General features: G+C 37.8%; 1 protein-coding gene across 8 annotated transcripts in view; it reads right to left on the bottom strand.

The window, feature by feature from the left end:
* ZNF33B (zinc finger protein 33B) overlaps nt 1-24924 on the bottom strand; it is a 99077-nt gene that overhangs the window by 28474 nt on the left and 45679 nt on the right. For all 8 annotated transcript variants that reach the window (XM_059882522.1, XM_059882521.1, XM_059882524.1 and 5 more), the window contains 2 exon segments: nt 12139-12283; nt 11384-11479 (listed from right to left, as the gene is read on the bottom strand). In XM_059882522.1, coding sequence (XP_059738505.1) covers nt 11384-11479; nt 12139-12283 — 241 coding nt within the window.

The raw sequence follows: 24924 nt of genomic DNA, 5'->3' as shown, positions 1-24924 counted from the left end.
AAGTTTGTCTAAGCAGTAGAATGAGCACCTCTAAAATTTTGATCTAGATTCACGAATTGTTGAAGTTTTGCAGCCATGCTTTATCTTTCTCTATATAAAGACTTCTTAACCATTAACTATTTTAAATTCAAATATCATGACCCATTACTCCAAATAACGTCAGCATTCTGTCTTCTAAGAATAAAATATGGTCACACTCAAGGAAATTATACCCTGATAATATATGTTATACAGGCCATTCAAGAAGAGCAGCATCTCTGAAAATATTACGTGCTTTTCACCTATATAAATCCCTTCCTTTCACCTATATAAATCCCTGTAAAATTCTCCAAAGGCAGAGTGTTTAATGAAAGAGGTTTAATCAAAAATTTTTCTTTAAAAAATCTCTGTACATTCTGAAATTTACCAATATGTTTCTTTGACTTGTTTTTTCACTGTTTCCTAAATTCATCCACACTGTTGTACATAGATATATGTCAAAAAGACCACTGTGAAAATACACTGTAATTTACATACTGGTTCCCCTATCTTATGGATAGTCTGGTTGACTATCTAGTTTTTCTAATATTATGAACAATATAGACATTCCTCTATACATCTGGTGACTACTTGCAAGTGTCTCTAAAGCAGTGCTACTCAAAAGTTGAGAGTTTCATATCAATGCCAGTCAATATGATGTATGTAACAAGTAGGTGATAAGATAAATACACAGAAGGCAACCATTTAGAAACTTTCACATCAATCTCAAAGAATTTTAGTGAGATAGACATGAAGAGTCAACTGAATACACTCAAACTATATAGTTTGATACATTCTGACACAATAATAGATACTAATAGATTTATTTCTGGGTTCTGTATTTTGGTCAACATCTCTATGTGTCCTTGAGGCTAACACCACACTGTCTTGTTTACCATAACTTTATAGGAACTCTTGAAATCAGGCAGTTGTTACCCTACAAGTTAGCTTTTATTTTTCAAAGCTGTTATTCTAGCTCCTCTGAACTTGTATATGAAGTTAGCAATCAGCTAGTCAATTACTCTAAGAAAGCCTGTTGGGACTTGGATTGGAGTTGTTCTGAATCTACACATCTTTTTAATGAGAAAAATCTTAATGATATTGAGCACTTGGATAATGACCATGTATAAAAGTATATATATCAAGACATGAAGCTATCTCTCTCCACTTATTTAGGTATTAAACTGCCCTCTGCAATGGTCTATAATGTTCAGTGAGCTCTTTCACATCTTTGCTAGATAGGTCAGCAAAAAAATATTGTTTATGCTATTGCAAATAAAACTTGATTTTTGTACGCTGACTTTTATCTTGCAACCTACATGCACTTAAAAGTTCTAGCCATTTTTTTTTAACGATTCTACATAATTATCTTTTTGTGAATAGACAGTTCTACTTCTTTTTCCACTACTACCTTCTTTTCTTTTTCTTCCCTGATTATACTGGCCAGATTACATTATGTTACTGAGTATGAGTGGACTACCTGTCTTGTTCCTGATATTGTTTAGGAAGTTATTCAGTTTTAAAATATTAAGCACAACATTAGCTGATTTTCAATAACAGGCCTTTTGTCTTATTTTCACTTGAGAGTCTTAATCTGGAATGAAAGCTGAATTTTGTCAAATGTTTTTCCTGTATCTACTGAAATCATCATACAAGCTTTTAATTTTTTTTAATGTAAATTTCCACGTTACTCTTCCCATACATCTCACCCACTCCTCCCCTCTCCCCATGTCCATAAATCTATTCTCTATGTCTGTTTCTCCACTGTTGCCCTGTAAATAAATTCTTCAGTACCATTTTTCTAGATTCCATATATATGTGTTAGAATACAGTATTTATGTTTCTCTTTCTGACTCACTTCACTCTGTATAATAGGTTCTAGGTTCATCCATCTCATTGGAACTGACTCAAATATGTTCCTTTTTATGGCTGAATAACATTCCATTGTGTATATATACCACTACTTCTTTCTTCTTTATCCATTCATCTGTCAGTGGACATCTAGGCTGCTTCCATGTTCTAGCTATTGTAAATAATGCTGCAGTGAACAATGGGATACACGTGTCTCTTTCAATTTTGCTTTCCTCAGGGTATATGCCTAGGATTGGGATTGTGGGTCATATGGTGGTTTTATTCCTAGTTTTTTGAGCAATCTCCATAATGTCTTCCACAGTGGCTGTATCAATTTACATTCCCACCAACAGTGCAAGAGGGTTCCCTTTTCTTCACACCCTCTCCAACATTTATTCTTTGTAGACTTTTTGATGAGGGCCATTCTGAACGGTGTGAAGTGACTGTAGTTTTGATGTGCATTTCTCTAATAATGCTATATACAGGTCAGGAAGCAACAGTTAGAAATGGACATGGAACAACAGACTGGTTCCAAATAGGAAAAGGAGTACATGAAAGCTGCATATTGTCACCCTGCTTCTTTAACTTATATGGAGAGTACGTCATGAGAAACGCTGTGCTGGAAGAAGCACAAGCTAGAACCAAGATTGCCAGGAGAAATATCAATAACCTCAGATATGCAGATGACACTACCCTTATGGCAGAAAGTGAAGAGGAACTAAAAAGCGTCTTGATGAAAGTGAAAGAGGAGAGTGAAAAAGTTGGCTTAAAGCTCAACATTCAGAAAACGAAGATCATGGCATCTGGTCCCATTACTTCATGGGAAATAGATGGGGAAACAGTGGAAACAGTGTCAGACTATTTTGGGGGGCATCAAAATCACTGCAGATGGTAATTGCCGCCATGAAATTAAAAGACGCTTACTTCTTAGAAGGAAAGTTATGACCAACCTAGACAGCATATTCAAAAGCAGAGACATTGCTTTGCCAAAAAGGTCTGTCTAGTCAAGGCTATGGTTTTTCCAGTGGTTATTTATGGATGTGAGAGTTGGACTGTGAAGAAAGCTGAGTGCTGAAGAACTGATGCTTTTGAACTGTGGTGTTGGAGAAGACTCTTGAGAGTCCCTTGGACTGCAAAGAGATCCAACAAGTCCATTATAAAGGAGATCAGTCCTGGATGTTCTTTGGAAGGAATGATGCTAAAGCTGAAACTCCAGTACTTTGGCCACCTCATGCGAAGAGTTGACTCATTGGAAAAGCCTCTGATGTTGGGAGGGATTGGGGGCAGGAGGAGAAGGGAACGAAAGAGGATGAGATGGCTGGATGGCATCACTGACTCGATGGACTTGAGTTTGAGTGAACTCTGGGAGTTGGTGATGAACAGGGAGGCCTGGTGTGCTGCAATTCATGGGGTCGCAAAAAGTTGGACAGGACTGAGTGACTGAACTGAACTGAATAATGCGTGATGTTGAGCATTTTTTCATGTGTTTGTTAGCCATCTATATCTCTTCTTTGGAGAAATGTCTGTTTAGCTCTTTTCCCCACTTTTTTTTATTGGGTTATTTGTTTTTCTGGTACTGAGTTAGTTGTATGAGCTGCTGGTATATTTTGGAAATTAATTCTTTGTCAGTTGTTTCATTTGCTATTATTTTCTCCCATTCTTGAGGGCTGTCTTCTCAACTTGCTTATAGTTTCCTTTGTTGTGCAAAAGTTTTTAAGTTTAATCAGGTCCCACTTATCTATTTTTGTTTTTATTTCCATTACTCTAGGAGGTAGGTCATAAAGGATCTTGTTTTGATTTATGTCATCAAGTGGTCTGCCTATGATTTCCTCTAAGAGTTTTATAGTTTCTGGTCTTATATTTAGGTCTTTAATCCATTTTATCTTTGAGTATGGTGTTAGGAAGTGTTCTAATTTCATTCTTTTAGATGTAGCTGTCCAGTATTCCCAGCACCATTTATTGAAGAGGCAGTCTTTGCGCCAATGTATATTCTTGCCTCCTTTGTCAAAAATAAGGTACCCATAGGTGCATGGGTTTATTTCTGGGCTTTCTATCTTGTTCTATTGGTTCATATTTCTCTTTTTGTACCAGTACCATACTGTCTTGATGACTTCTTCCAGCTCCATCCTTCTTTCTCAAGACTGCTTTGCTATTCGAGGTCTTTTGTGTTTCCATATGAATTGTGAATTTTTTTGTTCTAGTTCTGTGAAATATGCCATTGGTAATTTGATAGGGATTGCATTAAATCTATAGATTGCATTTGGTAGTATAGTCATTTTCACAATATTGATTCTTCCTACCCAGGAACATGGAATATCACTCCATCTGTTTATGTCATCTTTGATTTCTTTCATTAGTGTCTTATAATTTTCTGTGTACAGTTCTTTCATCTCCTTAGGTAAGTTTATTCCTAGATATTTAATTCTTTTTGATGCAATGGTGAATGGGATTGATCCCTTAATTGCTCTTTCTGATTTTTCACTGTTAGTATATAGAAATGCAAGTGATTTCTGTGTATTGATTTTGTATCCTGCAACTTTGTTAAATTCACTGATTAGCTCTAGTAATTTTCTGATACTATGTTTAGGGTTTTCTATGTACAGTATAATGCCATCTGCAAAGAGTGAGAGCTTTACTTCTTTTCTGATCTGGATTCCTTTTATTTCTTTTTCTTCTCTGATTGCTTTAGCTAGGAGTTCCAGAACTATGTTGAATGATAGTGGTGAAAGTGGACACCCTTGTCTTGTTTCTGATCTTAGGGGGAATATTTTCAGTTTTTCACCATTGAGAATAATGTTTGCTGTAGGCTTATTATATATATATATATATATATATATATATATATATATATATGGCTTCCCTGGTGGCTCATTTTCACCATTGAGAATAATGTTTGCTGTAGGCTTATATATGGCTTCCCTGGTGGCTCATTTTCACCATTGAGAATAATGTTAGCTGTAGGCTTATATATGGCTTCCCTGGTGGCTCATTTTCACCACTGAGAATAATGTTTGCTGTAGGCTTATATATGGCTTCCCTGGTGGCTCATTTTCACCATTGAGAATGTTTGCTGTAGGCTTATATATGGCTTCCCTGGTGGCTCAGAGGTTAAAGCCTCTGCCTGGAATGTGGGAGACCTGGATTCAATCCCTGGGTCAGGGAGATCCCCTGGAGAAGGAAATGGCAACCCACTCCAGTACTCTTGCCTGGAGAATCCCATGGAGAGAGGAGCCTGGTAGGCTACAGTCCATGGGGTCGCAAAGAGTTGGACACGACTGAGCGACTTCACTTTCACTTTATTATATATATGGGCTTCACCTGTGGCTCAGCTGGTAAAGAATCCACCTGCAATGAGGGAGACCTGGGTTCGATCCCTGGGTTGGGATCTAGAGCCCCTGGAGAAGGGAAAGGCTACCCACTCCAGTATTCTGGCCTGGAGAATTCCATGGACTGTATAGTCCATGGAGTCGCAGAGTCAGACACAACTGAGCGACTTTCAGTTTCACTTTCACTATCACATATATGGCCTTTACTATGTTGAGGTAGGTTCCTTCAATGCCCATTTTTTGAAGAGTTTTAATCATAAATAGGTGCTGAATTTTGTCAAAGGTTTTTTGTGCATCTATTGAGATGATCATATGGATTTTATCTTTCAATTTGTTCATATGATATATCACACTGATTGATTTTTGTACACTGAAGAATCCTTGCATCCCTGGAATAAAGTCAACTTGATCATGGAATATGAGCTTTTTGATGTGTTGCTGAATTTTGTTTGCTAAAATTTTGTTGAGGATTTTTACATCTATGTTCATCAGTGATATTGGCCTGTAGTTTTCTTTTTTGTGTTGTGTTTGTCTGGTTTTGGAATCAGGGTGATGGTGGCCTTGTAGAATGAGTTTGGAGGTGTTCCTCTGCAACTGTTTGAGAGTTTTAGAAGGACAGGCATTAGCTCTTCTCTAAATGTTTTATAGAATTCTCCTGTGAAACCATCTGCTCCTGGGCTTTTGTTTTTTGGGAGATGTTCGATGACAGCTTCAATTTCAGTGCTTGTAATTGGGTTGTTCATAATTTCTATTTCTTCCTGGTTCAGTCTTGGAAGACTGAACTTTCTTAAGAATCTGTCCATTTCTTCCAGGCTATCCATTTTATTTGCCATATAATTGTTCATAATAATCTTTTATAATCCTTTGTATTTCTGCATTGTCTGTTGTAACCTTTCCTTTTTCATTTCTAATTTTGTTGATTTGATTCTTCTCTTTTTTCTTAATGAGCCTGGCTAAGGGTTTGTCAATTTTGTTTATCTTATCAAAGAACCAGCTTTTAGTTTTATTCATCATTACTGCTGCTTTTTTCATTTATTTCTGCTTGAATCTTTATGATTTCATCCCTTCTACTAATTTTGGGGTTTTCTTCTTCTTCTTTTTCCAGTTGCTTTAGGTGTAATGTTAGGTTGTCTATTTGACGTTTTTCTTGTTTCTTGAGGTAGGATTGTATTGCTATAAACTTCCCTCTTGGAACTGCTTTTGCTGCATCCCGTAGGTTTTGAGTTGTTGTGTTTTCATCGTCATTTGTTTCTAGAAATCTTTTGATTTCCCTTTTGATTTGTTCAGTAAACTTGTTTTAGAAACATGTTGTTTAATCTCCACGTGTTTGTGTTTCTTACAGTTTTTTCTTGCAATTGATATCTAGTCTCATAGTGTTGTGTTCAAAGAAGACTCTTGATATAATTTCAATTTTCTTAAATTTACTGAGGTTTGATTCATGACCCAAGATGTGGTCTATCCTGGAGAATGTTCCATGTGCACTTGAGAAGGTATATTCTTCTGCATTTGGATGGAATGTCCTGAAGAGATCAATGAGGTCCATCTCATCTAATGTATCATTTAAGACTTGTGTTTATTAATATTGTTTTGGTTTGAGTGGGGTGTTAAAGTCTCCTACTATTATTTTGTTACTGTCAGTTTCTCCTTTTATGTCTGTTAGTGTTTTTCTTACGTATTGAGGTGTTCCTATGTTGGGTGTATAGATATTTACAATTGTTATGTCTTCTTCTTGGACTGATCCCTTGATCATTATGTAGTGTTCTTATCTCTTGTAAACTTCTTTAAGGTCTATTTTGTCTGGAGAACTGCTACTCCACCTTTCTTTTGCCTCCCATTTGCATGGAATATATTTTTCCAGCCTCTCACCTTCAGTGTATATGTGTCTTGAGGTCCGAAGTGGGTTTCCTCTAGACAGCATACATATGGGTCTTCTTTTTGTATACATTCAGCCAGTCTACGTCTTTTGGTGGGAGCATTTAATCCATTTACATTTAAAGTAATTATTGATATATATGTTCCTATTGCCACTTTCTATTGTTTGGGGTTGATTTTGTAGATCTTTTTTCTCCTGTTGTATTTCTTGACTATATAAGTCTGTTTAACATTTGCTGTAAAGCTGGTTTGGTGGTACTGAATTCTCTTTTGCTTTTCTGAAAAGCTTTTTATTTCTGCATCAATTGTGAATGAAGCCTTTGCTGGGTATAGTAATCTTGGTTGTAGATTTTTCCCTTTCAGTACTTTAAATATATCCTGCCATTCCCTTCTGGCCTGAAGAGTTTCTGCTGAAAGATCAGCTGTTAAGTGTATGGGGTTGCCCTTTTATGTTACTTGTTGCTTCTCCCTTGCTGCTTTTAATATTCTTCATGTTTAGTCTTTGTTAGTTTGATTAGTATATGTCTTGGTGTGTTTCTCCCTGCGTTTATCCTGTATGGGACTCTTTGTGCCTCTTGGAGTTGACTATTTCCTTTTCCATGTTGGGGAAATTTTCAACTATAATCTTCAAAAATTTTCTCATACCCTTGACCCCTATAATTCAAATATTGGTGCATTTGATAGGTCCCAGCAATGGCACCCCACTCCAATACTCTTGCCGGGAAAATCCCATGGACAGAGGAGCCTGGTAGGCTGCAGTCCATGGGGTCGCTAAGGGTCGGACATGACTGAGCAACTTCACTTTCACTATCCTGCATTGGAGAAGGAAATGGCAACCCACTCCAGTGTTCTTGCCTGGAGAATCCCAGGGACGGGGGAGCCTGGTGGGCTGCCGTCTATGGGGTTGGTTGCACAGAGTTGGACACGACTGAAGCAACTTAGCAGCAGCAGCAGAGGTCTCTGAGACTGTCCTCAGCTCTTTTCATTCTTTTTTACTTTATTCTGCTCTTCATAAGTTATTTCTACCATTTTATCTTCCAGCTCACTGATTCATTCTTCTGCTTCAGGTATTCTGCTATTGATTCCTTCTAGGATACTTTTAATTTCAGTAATTGTGTTGTTTGTCTCTGCATGTTTATTCTTTAATTCTTCTAGGTCTTTGTTAATTGATTCTTTTAATTTCTCCATTTTGTTTTCAAGGTTTTCTATCATTTTTACTATCATTATTCTGAATTCTTTTTCAGGTAGTTTGCCTGTTTTATCTTCCTTTATTTGGACTTCATTTGTGTAGTATTTCTCTGCCTTTTCATTATTTTTTTTTTAACTTATTGTGTTTGAGGTCTTCTTTTCCCAGGCTTCAAGGTTGAATTCTTTCTTCCTTTTGGTTTCTGCCCTCCTAAGGTTGGTCCAGTGGTTTGTGTAAGCTAGGGTAAGATTTGTGCTGAGTTTTTGTTTGTTTTTCCTCTGATGGGCAAGGCTGAGTGAGGTGGTAATCCTGTCTGCTGATGACTGGGTTTGTATTTTTGTTTTGTTTGTTGTTTACATGAGGTGTCTTGCACAGGGTGCTACTGGTGGTTGGGTGATGCTGGGTCTGATATTAAAGTGGTTTCCTTCCTGTGAGTTCTTACTATTTGATACTCTCTAGGGTTAGTTCCCTGGTAATCTAGGGTCTTGGGAGTCAGCTCCCACTCCATAGGCTCAGGGCTTGATCTTTATTGATCCACAAATAATGGAAACTTGAAAATGTATGCTCCCATTTTGTTATGGCTCCCAGATGATGTCAGGCTCTGTACAACAGAATTCTCCAAGTAAAAGTCTTGCTTGGCCAATAGGAAGTAAACAATCAAAAAATAGAGATCAGCTGAGTTCTGCCTCACCTGAGCTTCAGGATAAACAGCAAATACAGTACAATAGTCCTATGGTCTCTTTGATAAGCTTTCCTATCTTCAACAAGTATCTGGAAATTTTAGGATACAGTGAAGGCAGTGCTCAGATGAATATTTACAGCTATAAACACCTGTGGCGCAGGAGGGCTCCCCAGCTCCTACTCCCTCAATCCTCTCCTCCTCCTCCCCTCCTCTTTATCTCTCCCTCCGTCTCTGCCGGGCACACATGGTGCCAGTTGGGCCTGACCCGACCAGAAAGAGAACAGGGTGGGAGGTGGTGGTGGCAGCAGTGACCGGTGACCAAAATCGAGATCGCTTCCATAATTTCTCTTTTTGATAGCCTGTTGTTAGTGTATAGACATGCAACAGATTTCTATATGTTAATTTTGTATCCTACAATTTTACCAAATTCATTGACGAGCTCTAATAGCTTTTTGGCAGCACCTTTAGAAGTTTCTATGTATAGTATTATGTCATCTGCAAACAATGATAGTTTTGCTTCTTCCTTTGCAGTTTATATTCTTTGTATTTCTTTTTCTTTTGTGTGTGTGTGTGTGTTTTTATATTTCTTTTTCTTTTGTCTGACTGCTATGACTAGCACTTCTAATACTATGTTGAATAAAAGTGGTGAGAGAGTGAGCATTCCTGTCCTGTTCCTAACCTTAGAGGAAATGCTTTTAGTTTCTTACCACTGAATGATGATGTTAGCTGTTGCTTTATCATATATGACCCTCTATACACACTCTGCTAAGAGTTTTATTGTAAATGGATGTAGAATTTTGTCAAAAGCATTCTGCACCAAATGAAATAAACATATCTCTATAATGTTTTGCAACAGTTTGAGAAGGGTAAGTGTTAACTCTTCTCTAAACATTTTGTAGTATTCACCTGTGAAGTCATCTGGTCCTGGACTTTTGCTTTTTATGATTTAAAAAAAAAATACTGATTCAATTTCATTACGGTAGGTACAAAATATTATCTGAAGTATTTGTTTTGAAATTATAAGACATACAAAGAAACAGGAAAATTCCACCTATACTGGGCGAACAGCCAACAATAGAAACTGTTTGTGAGAGGATCCAGATATGGGACTTAGCAGACCTTACAGCAGCTATTATAAATACATTCAAAAACTACCAAGCTTAAGGAAATAAATATTAGTATGAAGGCAGATCATCACATAGAGAGTAAGAATAAAGAGACAAATCAAAATTCTAGATTTGAAAATTATAATAACTGCAATAGAAATTCACTGGAAGGATTCAATAGTAGATTGATGCTTACAGGAAGAAGAATTAGTGAAAGTGAAGATAGCTCAACCAACAAAAGGCAATCTAAGGAACAGAGAGAGAAAAAATAAAGAATAAAGCCTCAAATAAATGAAGGATACCACTAAGTGCATTAACATTCATAATGGAAGTACCAGAAGGAAAGAAAAAAGACCAGGGAGCAAAAAAAGTATTCAGTGAAATGATGGCAAACATTTGGCAAATGTAAAGAAAAACATTAATCTGCAAATTCAACAAGATGAACTCCAAGTGGGATAAACACAGAGATGCATCATAGCAAAACTATTTAAGAAACAAAGAAAAAACTTTAAAAGCAACAAGAGAAACACAATTATTAACATACAAGGAACTCCAATAAGATTAACACTTGACTTCTCATCTGAAACAACAGAGTCCAGGAGATGGGGTGACATATTCAATGTGCTGGGGGATAATGTGTTCTAGTTCTAACTTTTTAGCGGAACCTCCATACTGTTTTCCATAGTGGTTGAACCAATTTACATCTTAACCAATGGTGTACAAGGGTTCCGTTTTCTCCCCATCCTCGCCAACACATTATTATCTCTTATCTTCTTGATGCCAGCCATTCCAACTGGTGTGACATGATATCTCACTGTGCTTTTGATTTGCATTTCCCTGATGATTAGTAATGTTATCTTTTCAGGTACCTGTGAGCATTAAAAATACTATTTCTATAACTCATTAATATGCATTATTTTTCCATTACTATACTCTCAGCTCTTAAGAGTACAGCAGGTACTCAAAAATTATTTGAGTCAAAAAAATGAGTGTATGAAAGAATAGCTAATAACAGCATGAATACAGAGCAATGGAGGTTGTAAGATGAGCAACTGAAACTGCTTTGAGAATCATAGAGTAACCAAGGAAAACAACAATAAAATGGGGTGGGCAAAAACTGGATTACTGGCAAATATAAGAATGATAAATATTCAAAAAGTGAATCAAAAGGAGAACATTTTTACTAAGAGTGGTATCTGGAGACTTCTAAGTTACTTCTAAGTATTAGGACCTCTAAAGTGATATTCTTTAAAAAAAAAATTGAAAGTTGTCAACCTCTGGACTAATCAGAGGAAGATAATAAATTCCCTGGTGTTCACCTGTTCAATACACATTAACTCACCTGAGAAGCTTTGGCTTAGGAATTCTTCCTCCAATATCCATGGCTCTTCTCCTTGCTCCAGCCTGAAGATCACCTCTGGTTTGGTAATACAAAACCCTGTTAAAGTGAAATAATTTACGACGTGGGCCAGGTGGCCTAGATTTCAGGGCCTCTGAAAGAGGAGGAAGCTTCTAGAGCTGCTCAATGAAGGTGCCATTGAACATTTCACTGGAGAAGCAAACACAAATATCTTCCTGGTGCCCCAAAGTGACCTATAAACATTGAGTCTTTAATTCCAATCTTAAATATCATTAAACTTCACATGATGTCCATAAGCTTCTTAATTAAAAGAATTTTTTTGTTACAACTTTGTGGCCAAGGAAAGCCCTACAAAGAGGATCTGATTTAATACTCATATGCATGTATTATTACTTTATGCTTTAGTCTGTTTGGGCTGTTGTAACAGAATATCATAGACCAGGTGGCTTTAAAAACAGAAATTTACTTCTCACAGTCTGGAGGCTGGGAACTCAGAGATCAAGGTGCCAGCATGGTCAGAATCTGGTGCGGCCTCTCTTCCTGGTTTGCAGATCGCTACCATTTTGCTGTGTCCTCACAAGGTGGAGAACACCAAAAGATCCCTTTTCTTCTCCTATTTTTGTAAATGCATTAATCCCACCATGAGGATCTAATAATTCAATCTAAACATCCTTGAGGATTGGGGTTTAAAAGAATTTTTAAATGCCATTTAGAATTGCATAATAAACCAACCTTACCCACTGAGACAAGGTTCCTGTAGTTCTCCAGCATCACATCTCTATACAAGGACCTTTGAGTTGAGTCCAGGTGCTGCCACTCCTCCTGGGTGAAGCCCACAGTCACATCCTTAAAGGATACTAATCCCTGGAATTTCTGTTCAATCTGAAATATTCAGAATTAAGATGACATGGAAAAGATGTATGGAAGCAAATCCCTACCATGATTATTGTTTACAGATTACTAAACTGGTTTGCAGAATGTTCCTTTTGCTTTATACTCTGGGAGAACAAGAGAAAGCATAAAAGAAATATTCTGTAAACCAATTTGCATTAATTATTAATTCTCAAGTTTCCACAATGGATCTGGAACTATTCTAGTTCTTGTAAATATTAAGATTAGCAAATACCATCCTGTAGTCAAGAAGCATATAATCTGGTAAGAAAACATGCAGTTCAGTTCAGATAAGTCGCTCAGTTGTGTCCGACTCTTTGCGACCCATGAACCACAGCATGCCAGGCCTCCCTGTCCATCACCAACTGCCGGAATCTACCCAAATCCATGTCCATCGAGTCGGTGATGCCATCCAACCATCTCATCCTCTGTCATCCCCTTCTCCTACTCCCCTCAATCTTTCCCAGCATCAGGGTCTTTTCAAATGAGTCAGCTCTTCACATCAGATGGCCAAAGTATTGGAGTTTCATCTCCAACATCAGTCCTACCAATGAACATCCAGGACTGATCTCCTTTAGGATGGACTGGTTGGATCTCCTTGCAGTCCAAAGGACTCTCAAGAGTCTTCTCCAACCCAACAATTCAAAAGCATCAATTCTTCAGTGCTCAGCTTTTTTTATAGTACAACTTTCACATCCATAAATGACCACTGGAAAAACCGTAGCCTTGACTAGATGGGCCTTTGTTGGCAAAGTAATGTCTCTGCTTTTCAATATGCTATCTAGGTTGGTCATAACTTTCCTTCCAAGGAGTGTCTTTTAATTTCATGGCTGCAATCACCATCTGTAGTGATTTTGAAGCCCAGAAAAATAAAGTCACCCACTGTTTCCACTGTTTTTCCATCTAGTTGCCATGAACTGATGGGACCAGATGCCATGATCTTAGTTTTCTGAATGTTGAGCTTTAAGCCAACTTTTTCACTCTCCTCTTTCATCAAGTGGCTCTTTAGTTCTTCTTCACTTTCTGCCATAAGAATGGTGTCATCTGCATATCTGAGGTTCTTGATATTTCTCCCAGCAATCTTGATTCCAGCTTGTGCTTCTTCCAGCCCAGCATTTCTCATGATGTACTCTGCATATAAGTTAAATAAGCAGGGTGATAATATACAGCCTTTACCTATTTGGAACCAGTCTGTTGTTCCATGTCTGGTTCTAACTATTGCTTCCTGACCTGCATACAGGTTTCTCAAGAGGCAGATCAGGTGGTCTGGTATTCCCATCTCTTTCAGAATTTTCCACAGTTTATTGTGATCCACACGGTCAAAGGCTTTGGCATAGTCAATAAAGCAGAAATAGATGTTTTACTGGAACTCTCTTGCTTTCTCGATGATCCAGCGGATGTTGGCAATTTGATCTCTGGTTCCTCTGCCTTTTCTAAAACCAGCTTGAACATCTGGAAGTTCATGGTTCACGTATTGCTGAAGCCTGGCTTGGAGAATTTTGAGCATTACTTTGCTAGAGCGTGAGATGAGTGCAATTGTGTGGCAGTTTGAGCATTTCTTGGCATTGCCTTTCTTTAGGTTTGGAATGAAAACTGACCTTTTTCAGTCCTGAGGCTATTGCTGAATTTTCCAAATTTGCTGACATATTGAGTGCAGCACTTTCACAGCATCATCTTTCAGGATCTGAAACAGCTCAACTGGAATTCCATCACCTTCACTAGCTTTGTTCATAGTGATGCTTCCTAAGGCCCACTTGACTTCACATTCCAGGATGTATGGCTCTAGGTGAATGTGAGTGATCACACCATTGTGATTATCTGGGTCATGAAGATCTTTTTTGTACAGTTATTCTGTGTATTCTTGCCACCTCTTCTTAATATCTTCTGCTTCTGTGAGGTCCATACCATTTTTTTCCTTTACTACCTGGCATGCTGCAATTCACAGGGTTGCAAAGAGTCGGACACAACTGAGCGACTGAACTGAACTGAAGCCCATCTTTGCATGAAATGTTCCCTTGGTATCTCTAATTTTCTTGAAGAGATCTCTAGTCTTTCCCATTCTATTGTTTGCCTCTATTTCTTTGGATTGATCGCTGAGGAAGGCTTTCTTATCTCTCCTTGCTGTTCTTTGGAACTCTGCATTCAAATGGGTATATCTTTCCTTTTCTGCTTTGCTTTTCACTTCTCTTCTTTTCACAGCCATTTCCAAGGCCTCCTCAGACAGCCATTTTGCTTTTTTGCATTTCTTTTTCTTGGGGATGGTCTTGATTTCTGTCTCCTGTACAATGTCACGAACCTCCGTCCATAGTTCATCAGGCACTCTATCAGATCTAGTCTCTTCAGTCTATTTCTCACTTCCACTGTATAGTCATAAGGGATTTGATTTAGGTCATACCTCAATGGTCTAGTGGTTTTCTCCACTTTCTTCAATTTCAGTCTGAATATGGCAATAAGGGGTTCATGATCCGAGCCACAGTCAGCTCCCAGTCTTTTTTTTTTTTTTGCTAACTGTATAGAGCTTCTCCATCTTTGGCTGCAAAGAATATAACCAATCTGATTTTGGTGTTGACCATCTGGTGATGTCCATGGGTAGAGTCTTCTCTTGTGTTGTTGGAAGAGGGTGTTTGCTACGACCAGTGCATTCTCTTGACAGAACTCTATCAGCCTTTGCCCTGCTTCATTCTGTACTCCAAAGCCAAAAACATGGAGTAATATGTTACAAGTACTGTGGTTAAAGTACACACTCAATAGATTAATATAAATAAGAAGCAAAACTACTTCTGTTTTGAGCTTCACTGAGGAAGAACAGCTACTGAATAAAGAGTGACACTGTGTTCTTCATGAATATAAGGTCACTGCACAAGCAAAGGCTAGGGCCCTCTAACACTCTCAGGAAATGAGTAACAAGGCAAACAGGAGTTGAGATAAGAAAAAGGGCCACAGAAGTACTCAAGGAAAGCACTATAGAATAACTTTAGACCAGTGGACTCCAAAGTATGTGATCACTTTCCATCTTAAAGAATACTTTTGAACACTACAGAAGTTTGTCTATAAACCACAGAAATAAACTAACAAGAAGTTTGTTACAAACTTTATTCTTATTTAGACTTAAGAATGTAGGTAAAAATCTAGTATGCTATTACACTACAATACATATCTTAGATCCTAATTCTTCAATTCAGAGACAATAATTAGGATGTGCAGCAGATGATACAGGAGAAGATATTCAACTAAACTGTTTTCAACGTCATCCAGAGTGGGGATAAAAAAGAAGGGCATGTTAACCTACTCCAGCATTCTTGCCTGGAGAATCCTGTTGTCAGAGAAGCCTGGAAGGCTACAGTTCATGGGATCACAAAGAGTTAGACACGACTGAGCAACTAACACAACACCAGAGTGCATGCCTCTACTTTAGGCATCATTGTTGCAGACAGAGCTGCCGAAGGACAGATTCAACAATATACTGAAAATACATGACTAAGTTTTTATTTCAGACCAATTCTGTTTTTAAAAAGGGAATGGAAAGCAAAAGGACAAAAGAACCTACTTATATAAACTTGAAACTTGGATGCAAATAGTGAAGTGCAAGCCTCTCAGTTGTGTCCAACTCTTTGCAACCCCATGGACTGTACAGTCCATGGAATTCTCCATGCCAGAATACTGGAGTGGGTAGCTTTTCCCTTCTTCAGGGGATCTTCCCAACCCAGGGACTGAATGCAGGTCTCCTGTGTCTCTCAATTGCAGGCAGATTATTTACCATCTGAGCCACCAGGGAAGCTCAAAAGGTTTAGAAATTAGATACAAGTTCAATATAACAAATATCAGAATATTAAAATTTTTAAAGGTATAACAAACAGCAGGTGTGAAAAATATAAAAGTCTTTACAAAAAATATAATGAAGGAAAATAAGAAGACCCAAATAAGTAGAAGGATGTAAGAAATTCCTAGATAGGCTCAGTATTGTAAAAATATCAATTCTCTCCATGCTGATATAAAAATTCATACCAATTGCAAAAAAAATTCCAGACAAGCTAATTCTAAAATATGTGAAAATGCAAAGGGTAAAAATCCACAAATCATCTTAAAGAAAAATTAAGCCATAAGAAGTACCATATATCAAGTATAATATATTATCAATGTATCATAATTAAAATATTGTGACTCAGGCACAAGAATTTTCAAATGCATCAATAGAGTAGAAGAGTCCAAAATGTATGTATGTCACTTGATTTTTGACAAGGATAACAGAAGGACAACCATTTCAATACACAGTGTTTAATTATAGGCAGCATTTACTGCTATTTTAACTATAAACAGAAATCCATTTTAGACAGTATACAGATCTAAATTTGAAAAGTAAAACAGTAAAAATTTTAGCAAATACAGTAAGAAATACCTTCATGACACTAAGAATAAGCAAAGACTTCTTAACTAGGATGCAAATTACATTAATAATTTTACAATATTAAGATCTTACCCTTACCAAACGACAGAAAGAAAATAAAAGTACAACACAAAGTGGAAAGAGACATTTGGAACACATATATCTGACAAAGAAGTCCTATCTCTAATATAGAAAGACTTTTTTTTAATTAATGAGGACAAAAATGCAGGCCATCTTGGTAACAAACCTGACAGCAAATCTCTCAACAGCAACTATGAAAGTGAGAAGACACTGGGCAAAAATTTGAATGGGCAACTTGCAAATGAGAAAATGAAAATGGAATGTCATTTTAAAAGAGCTAGGAAAAATGTCACCAGAAAATTCTAAATCCAGAAAGAATATTCTTCTAAAATGAATGTATTTTCCACATAAAGTTTGAAAAAATTATCAATAATACACACAAGTCAAGAAATACTACAGTTAAGGAAAATGATATAAAGAAAACTGAAAATGGAATTTAAAGCAACAAATATAATGTCTTTTGGAATCCATGAAAAACACTGAAAGTAAAATACATCAAAATACTAGTAATAGGATAATTAAGGTTAAACTGATTAAAGATTCTAGTACTATCTGTGAAAAGGTAAAGCACTAACTTAAGGTAAACGAAAGTAAGAATTCTGTAAAGGAAAAGTTCAACTCCTCTGTTTTACTCAGGTCACCAAATTAGTGGGAACTTTTCCCATCCCAAGCAATTAACTAAATTCTAACATTACAGCATCAGGTTCCAGGCTCAGTTCCATGTGACACCATTCCTACTTCAGACACCAAGTGTAAGCCCAGTGTATCTAACCACTGGGTAAAAACCAAGGCTCCCACACCCTCTTTGTTCAGTTTAATAACCTGACAGAGTGGCTCACAAAACACAGAAAAATAATTTACTTATGAGATTAATGAGTTAATATAAAAGGATACAACTCAGAAACATCCAGATGCAAGAGATACCCAAAGCAAGGATGGGTAAAAGGTTACAAAACTTCCATGCTCTCTCAGAGCTCACTACCTTCCCAATAATACCTCCATGTTCAACAACCTGGAAGCTCTCTGAATCCCGTAAGTAACCTGGAAGCTCTCTGAATCCCATAAATTCACGGACTTTCATGGAGATTACATTATATATGCAAGACTGATCAAATCACTGGTCAATGGTGGCTAATTCAGCCTCCAGCCACTCACTCCTCCTCAGAGGTTGGGAGGTGGGGCTGAGAATTCCAACCCTCTAATCATACGGTTGGTTCTCCTGGTACTCAGTACCTCATTCTTATGAGACATTTCAAAAGTCACTTCATTAACATAAACTCAGGTATGGTTGAAACAAAAAACACCATCTTAATTGTTGTGGAGCTATTTCAGGAACTAGGAAAAAATACTCAATATTGTAACAACAGATTTCCCTATAGCTTTTATCACTTAAGATATTATTAGTTTTAGGGAGGTAAGTTAAGAAACCCTGCAGGAAAATCAACATACATATTTATTATAATAACAATATCACAAATGCAAATTGTAGTATCTAGAGTAAAAACTAAAAATATATGAAACTATATAAATTAAAAGCTACTAGATACAAAAAGAAAATGCCTATCAAAAGGAGAATGGGGAAGATGGCAAAGGAGTAAGATGGGGACATCACCAGCCTCCCCACAAATACATCAAAAACTCATCAAGATATGGAACAACTCCTACAAAGCATTCTCTAGGCAGCAGCAGAAGACCCCAGCCTCCAGGCGGACAGGCTAAGCTCCCTGCAATGAGGTAGGAGAGAGGATGGAGACATAAAAAGGGAAAAGACGGGGACCCCCCTGGTGGCCCAGTGACTAAGATGCTGTGCTCCCAATGTAGGGGGCCTGGGTTCAATCCCTGGTCCAAGAACTAGATCCCACATGCTGCAATTAAAATATCCCTTGCGCAGCCAAATAAATAATAATAATAAAAAAATTTTTTAAAGGGAAAAGATGGAGAACTTCTGGGCAGGAGCTTATGCCCCAAGGGAAGGAGGGAGCCCTGAAACAGCAGGGGTCCCCAATGCACAGGGAAACTTCCTTCATAGGCAGGCCCAAGGCGGAGCTTCGAAGTCTTGGAAAACTAGACAAAGCAGGGACTTAAAAGGCAGTAAACAGAGAAAACTGCTCTTCTCAGTCTGTTAACAGACGGCAAGCTTGGGGAACCGAGGGTGGTGCGGCATACAAGCCCAGCCAGCGCACAGCCCTTGCAGCACAGAGGGCTGGCCCAGGTAGCTGAGTATGATGCCGCAGACACACCCAGCCAGTGCACACAACCCTTGAAGTACAGAGGGTGGGCCCAGGTGGCCTAGTGTGACACAGCAGACAAATGGGACCAGGGCACCGATAGACAGGAGGAATATAAACGGGCAGTGCACACAACCCTCCTGGCACAGCTGAAAGAACACGACACTCGTGACAAAGAGGGCAAGGGGGTGAGATGAAACAAGTGCACATAAACCCCGCAACACAGAGTGCGTGCGTGGGAGCTAAGATAAGTGCACACAAGGAAACAAAGGGCAGGCCTGGGGAGCCAAAACAAGTGCACACAAGCCCCGTGACACAGAGGGTAAGCTCAGGGGCCAGAGGGAAGCCCACACAAGTCACCGTGATGTAGAAGGCACAAGAAAACATCCACACAAGCACCTACCTAACAAGCTTCAACCAGCACCACAGGGCAGGACAGGGGAACAGAAGCACCATTTCATGATCCCAGGGACAAGTAGGGGGCTGGTGACACTGCATATATGCTGAGGTCACTTTAAAGCATCTGCAGAAATACATGTACCTAACACCATGAAAGCTAGAACGACTGCCCAAAGGCATACTGAATGCACAGACACTCCAAAACCTACTACTGGACACTGCACTGCACTTCAGAGAGGCGAGATCCAGCTCCATCAACTGTAACAATAGCACAAGCTCCCCCAACCAGGAAAACATCACAGGACACTAACCGAACCCCATCCACAAGGGCAGACTCCACAACCAAGAACTACGACCTTGAGAACCTTTTTCAGATTTTTTCTTTTTTTCCTCTTATAAATCACACTGTTTATTCTCCCAACATATCTCCACCATCACATTAGCCTTTAGCAGTGCTGTGGAGTTTTCCTTTCTTTTTCTTGTTATAAAAATAAAAAAATTCATTTTAAGATTCTTTCTTTTTATAAATCACAGTGTTTATTCTCCATCATATTTCCACCTTCACATTAGCCTTTTGCGGTGCTGTGGAGTTTTTCTCTTTGTTTTCCTTGTTAAAGAAAAAATTTCATTTAAAGATTTTTTCTTATAAATCACACTGTTTATTCCCTCTACATATTTCTACCTCCAAAAGATAAATGTTGGTTGTGTGGTTTGGAGTTTTCCTCTTTGTGTTTGTAAAAAAAAGGAAAAGAAAGAAAAACATTCATTTTAAGATTTTTTTTTTCCATTTTCTCCTCTTTCACTTTTTTTTCTTTTTTATTGATGAATTTAATTTTATTTTTTATATATTCCACTGCTTTTCCTATAGTTCTTTACCAGCTGTAACTATTCCTGAATATATATAAATCTTTTCCACATATGTCTATTCATCTTTCTTTTCTTTTTCAATTGTCTCCAGCCCTTTCTTTTCTCTTTCCCCTCCCTTCTCTTTTTTTTTCTATTTTTCTTATTCTCCCCCTTTATTCCTTCACTCTCTCTTCTTTCACCAAGTTACATTGTTGAGCTCTCTATGCTATATTGCCCAGGGAGCCCTCTGCTCATGCTCAGACTTACAGATTGAGCATTAGCTAATTCTGCTTTCAATTGCTTGATATCACCTCTGGGTTCTCTTGCTCACCAAGTCAATCTCCTGTACTCTTCTTTAGAATACTTTGGTTATAACTGTATGTGTGTATGTATATGTCCCAGTATTTCTGTAATTACCTGCTTGATTTCCTCCTACTAGAACACAAGCACAAGTCATCCCTAACAAGAAATCAACACAAACCACCCAACATTTCCCTCTGAGGGTAAAAATCAAAAGAAAGAAGTAATACAATCCTAAAGCCTGGGAAAAGGAGACCTCAAGTGGAGCAAGTTAGAAGGAAAAAAAAAGATGAAAAGATAGAGAAATACAGCACAAATGAAGGAGCAAGGCAGAAAGTCACAAGACCAAATAAACAAAGAGTAAATAAGTAATCTCCCTGAAAGAGAATTCAGAATAATGATAGTAAAGATGCTCCAAGGACTTGAAAACACAAACTCATGTTTGTTGATGTATGACAGAAAACCACAAAATTCTGTAAAGCAATTATCCTTTAATTAAAAAAGAAAAAAAAAGACACAAAAAAATGAAAGCAGATACATTAGTTTGCTGACAAAGGTCTGTCTACTCAAAGCTATGGTTTTTCCAGTAGTCATGTATGGATGTGACAGGTGGACCATAAAGAAGGCTGAGCACCAAAGAATTGATGCTTTTGAACTGAGGTATTGGAGAAGACTCTTGAGAGTCCCTTGGACTGCAAGGAGATCCAACCAGTCCATCCTAAAGTCCTGACTAATTCATTGGAAGGACTGATGCTGAAGCTGAAGCTCCAATACTTTGGCCACCTGATGCAAAGAACTGACTCACTGGAAAAGACCCTGATGCTGGGAAAGACTGAAGGTAGGAGGAGAAAGGGATGACAGATGATGCTGTGACTAAGACTTCCAATAATATGTTGAATAAAAGTGGCAAGAAGAGGAAAAAAAAAAGAGAAAGAATGGATAAGTAAATTGTATTCTTTTCATGTATGCAGCAATACAAGAAATAAACTACTGGTACATGCAGCAACATGAATGAATCAAACATATAATGAAAAAAGCCTCATGTAAAAATGTACACACAAATCCTATACATCTAAGTTTCAATAACAGGCAAAATTAATAAATAATGATAGACAAGCACCACAAAGGGGAAGGAAAGTTGTTCTTAAAGACTGGAAAAGTCATGAAGGAACCTTAAGGGGTGGCGGAAATATTAAATATGTTGACTTAGTTGGTAATTACTAGGATTTATGTATGTGTCTTAAAAAAAGGCTGTATACACTTATATTGAATGCATCTTACACACTTTATTGTATCATGATCTAGCACAAAACAAAATTAAAAAATCAGAATTCGAAAAAGGGGAAAGTGGAATATATGAAATAGTAAATGAATTTATAAAATCAGCAATAAATATCTGCCAGTAAGTTGACAGCCAGTAGCTACAGGGGTTTGCAACAAGATAATTTATACCTTCTGAAAGGAAAGGTTTGAACATGTGATATTTTCTTAAGTTGCTAATAGAGAATATGTTGATAAAAATCTTTGTATCTGTTGATGTAGCTACCTATCATGAGTATCAAGGCTGAGACTGCTTAAATATCTGAAGAGGGAGAGTACACTGATTGAGAAGTAAAGTAAGTTGGTAAGGTGGAGAAGTAAGGTAAGGTGGAGAAACACAGTATCACTTAGGGATCCTATGTTAAAATAGCATATTGCATTGTAAGCTGACTCAGTGTCAGAAAAACAAAGCAAAATAAAATAAATCAATAAAATATGTGTGAACAACCAACAAGAAAGCACAGCAAGTAAATACATTGTGGGACAGAGGGCCTAAAACCAAACAACAATAAATGAAAATAGATTAAATCACCCAACATAAAAACAGGAATCTTAAACTTAAAAGGTCTACTTCTTAATTTTTGACTAGAAAAAACAATCCTAAGGAAAACAAAACAGGATTTTGTTTATATCTCTATCATAGTGAAAGTGTTAATCACTCAGTTGTGCCTGACTCTTTGTGACTTCATGGACTATAGCTCGCCAGGTCCCTATGTCTATAGGATTCTCCAGGCAAGAATACTGGGGTTGGTTGCCATGCCCTTCTCCAGGAGGTCTTCCCAACTCAGGGATCGAACCCAGGTCTCCTGCATTGCAGGCAGATTTATTACCATTTGAGCTACTGGGAAGCCCCCCTTGATAGGGATACAAGTGTCTATCATAAGACTTGTAGTAATATAAAAACTAAACGTCCTACATAATTCTAAGAATTTCTATTTATAAAAACTATATATATCTCTTTCTAGGACACATAATAAATATTCATAAATGGTTGCTGAATGGATGAATTAAGAACCAATTCAGTTACATTAAGTGAATACTAATTACAGTGAAAGGGAGACTCACGTGTGATAAAAAACAGTTGCAGAAAAGTGGAAGAGAGCCTAAACATAAACTCATACCACACTTAACACAGTTAATTGAAGGCAATGGCACCCCACTCTAGTACTCTTGCTTGGAAAATCCCATGGACAGAGGAGCCTCGTAGGCTGCAGTCCATGGGGTCGCTGGGAGTCGGACATGATGGAGCAACTTCACTTTCACCTTTCACTTTCATGCATTGGAGAAGGAAATGGCAACCCACTCCGGTGTTCTTGCCTGGAGAATCCCAGGGATGGTGGAGCCTGGCGGGCTGCCATCTATGGGGTCGCACAGAGTCGGACACGACTGAAGCGACTTAGCAGCTTAGCAGCAGCAATAACACACAATGTGAAAAGGATAATCTCTTTAGTAACTGGTGTTGAGGAAACTGGGTATCTACCTGCAAAAGAATAAAACTGGACCCTGATCTTACATCACTCAGAACAATTAACTTGAAATAGATCAAAGACTTAAACATAAGACCCTAGAAGAAAACACAGGGAAGGAGCTCCTTGACATTATTCCTGGCAATCATTCTTGGATAAGATACCAAAAGCACAGGCAAAAAAAGCTAAAATAAACAAACAGGGCTACATCAAATGTAAGAGCTTCTGGGGACTTCCCTGGTGTTCCAGTGGTTAAGACTCTAAGCTACCACTGTAGGAGACGCAGGTTCAGTCCCCTGGTCTGGGAACTAGGATCCCACAACGCCACACAGTGTGGCCAAAACAAACAAAAGCATTAGAGCTTCTGCACAGCCAAGGAAACAATCAAAAAATTTGAAAAGGCAACCTATAGGAAAATATTCCCGACATGTTTCTGATAATATACAAAATACATAAAGAACTCATATAACTCAAAAGCAAGAAAGCAAATAATCCAATTTAAAAATGGTCAAAGGATGTCAATAAACATTTTTCCAAAGACAAACAAATGGCCGAAGGTGCTCAAAATCACTAATCAAATGTAAACAAAATCACAGTGAGATATTATCTCACACCTGTTAAAAGGGCTATTATTAAAAAGACAGGAGATAACAAATGTTGTAAAGGATTCAGAGAAAAGGGAAGTCTTGTGCACTGTTGGTGGGAATGTAAACTGGTGTAGCAATTATGGAAACACTATGGAGGCTCCTGAAAAAATTTTAAATAGAACTATTTTATGATCCAGCAATTCCACTCTTGGGTATAAACCCCAAAGAAACAAAACCACTATCCTAAAGAGATATCTGTACCCTCATGTTCATTGTAGCATTACTTGCAATAGCCAAAGGATGGAAACATTCAAGGATGAATGAATGTTCAAGAAAAATGAATAACGAAAAATGTAATGGTATATACAATGGAATACTATTTGGCTATAAAAAGAAGGAAATCCTGACATTGGGAAAAATGTTAATGGACCTTGACAGCATTATGCTAAGTGAAATAAGTCAGACAACGAAAGGTATACTACTGGTATCACTTACATGTGGAATCTAAAACCACCACCACCACCTCCAATAAAAGCCAAATTCACAGAAAGAGAATGAAATGGGGGTTGCCAAGGGCTAAGAAAAAGGGGAAACAGAATGATATAAATCAAAAGGTATAAATGTTCAGTCATTATAAGAATAATTTTGCTCAGCCATAAAAAGGAATGAAATTGGATCATTTGTAGAAATGTGGACGGACCTAGAGTCTATCATACAGAGTGAAGTAAGTCAGAGAGAGAAAAATAAACATCACATATTAACACATATGTATGGAATCTAGAAAAATGGTACAGATGAACCTATTTCCAGTGCAAAAATAGAGAAGCAGATGTAGGAAACGGACACATGGACATGGGAGGAAGGGGACGGTGGGATGAACTGGGAGATTAGGATTGACATATACATACACTACCATGTGTATAACAGATAGCTAGTGGGAATATCTGCTATAAAGCACAGGAAGCTCAGCTCAGTGCTCTTGATGATCTAGATGGGTGGGATGGGGGTGGGCTGGGAAGGA

This window comes from Bos taurus, chromosome 28 (genome assembly GCF_002263795.3).
Source record: "Bos taurus isolate L1 Dominette 01449 registration number 42190680 breed Hereford chromosome 28, ARS-UCD2.0, whole genome shotgun sequence".
Lineage (NCBI taxonomy): Eukaryota > Metazoa > Chordata > Mammalia > Artiodactyla > Bovidae > Bos > Bos taurus.
Note: the sequence above shows the minus strand (reverse complement) of the source record. Positions and strands in the feature narration are given on the sequence as shown.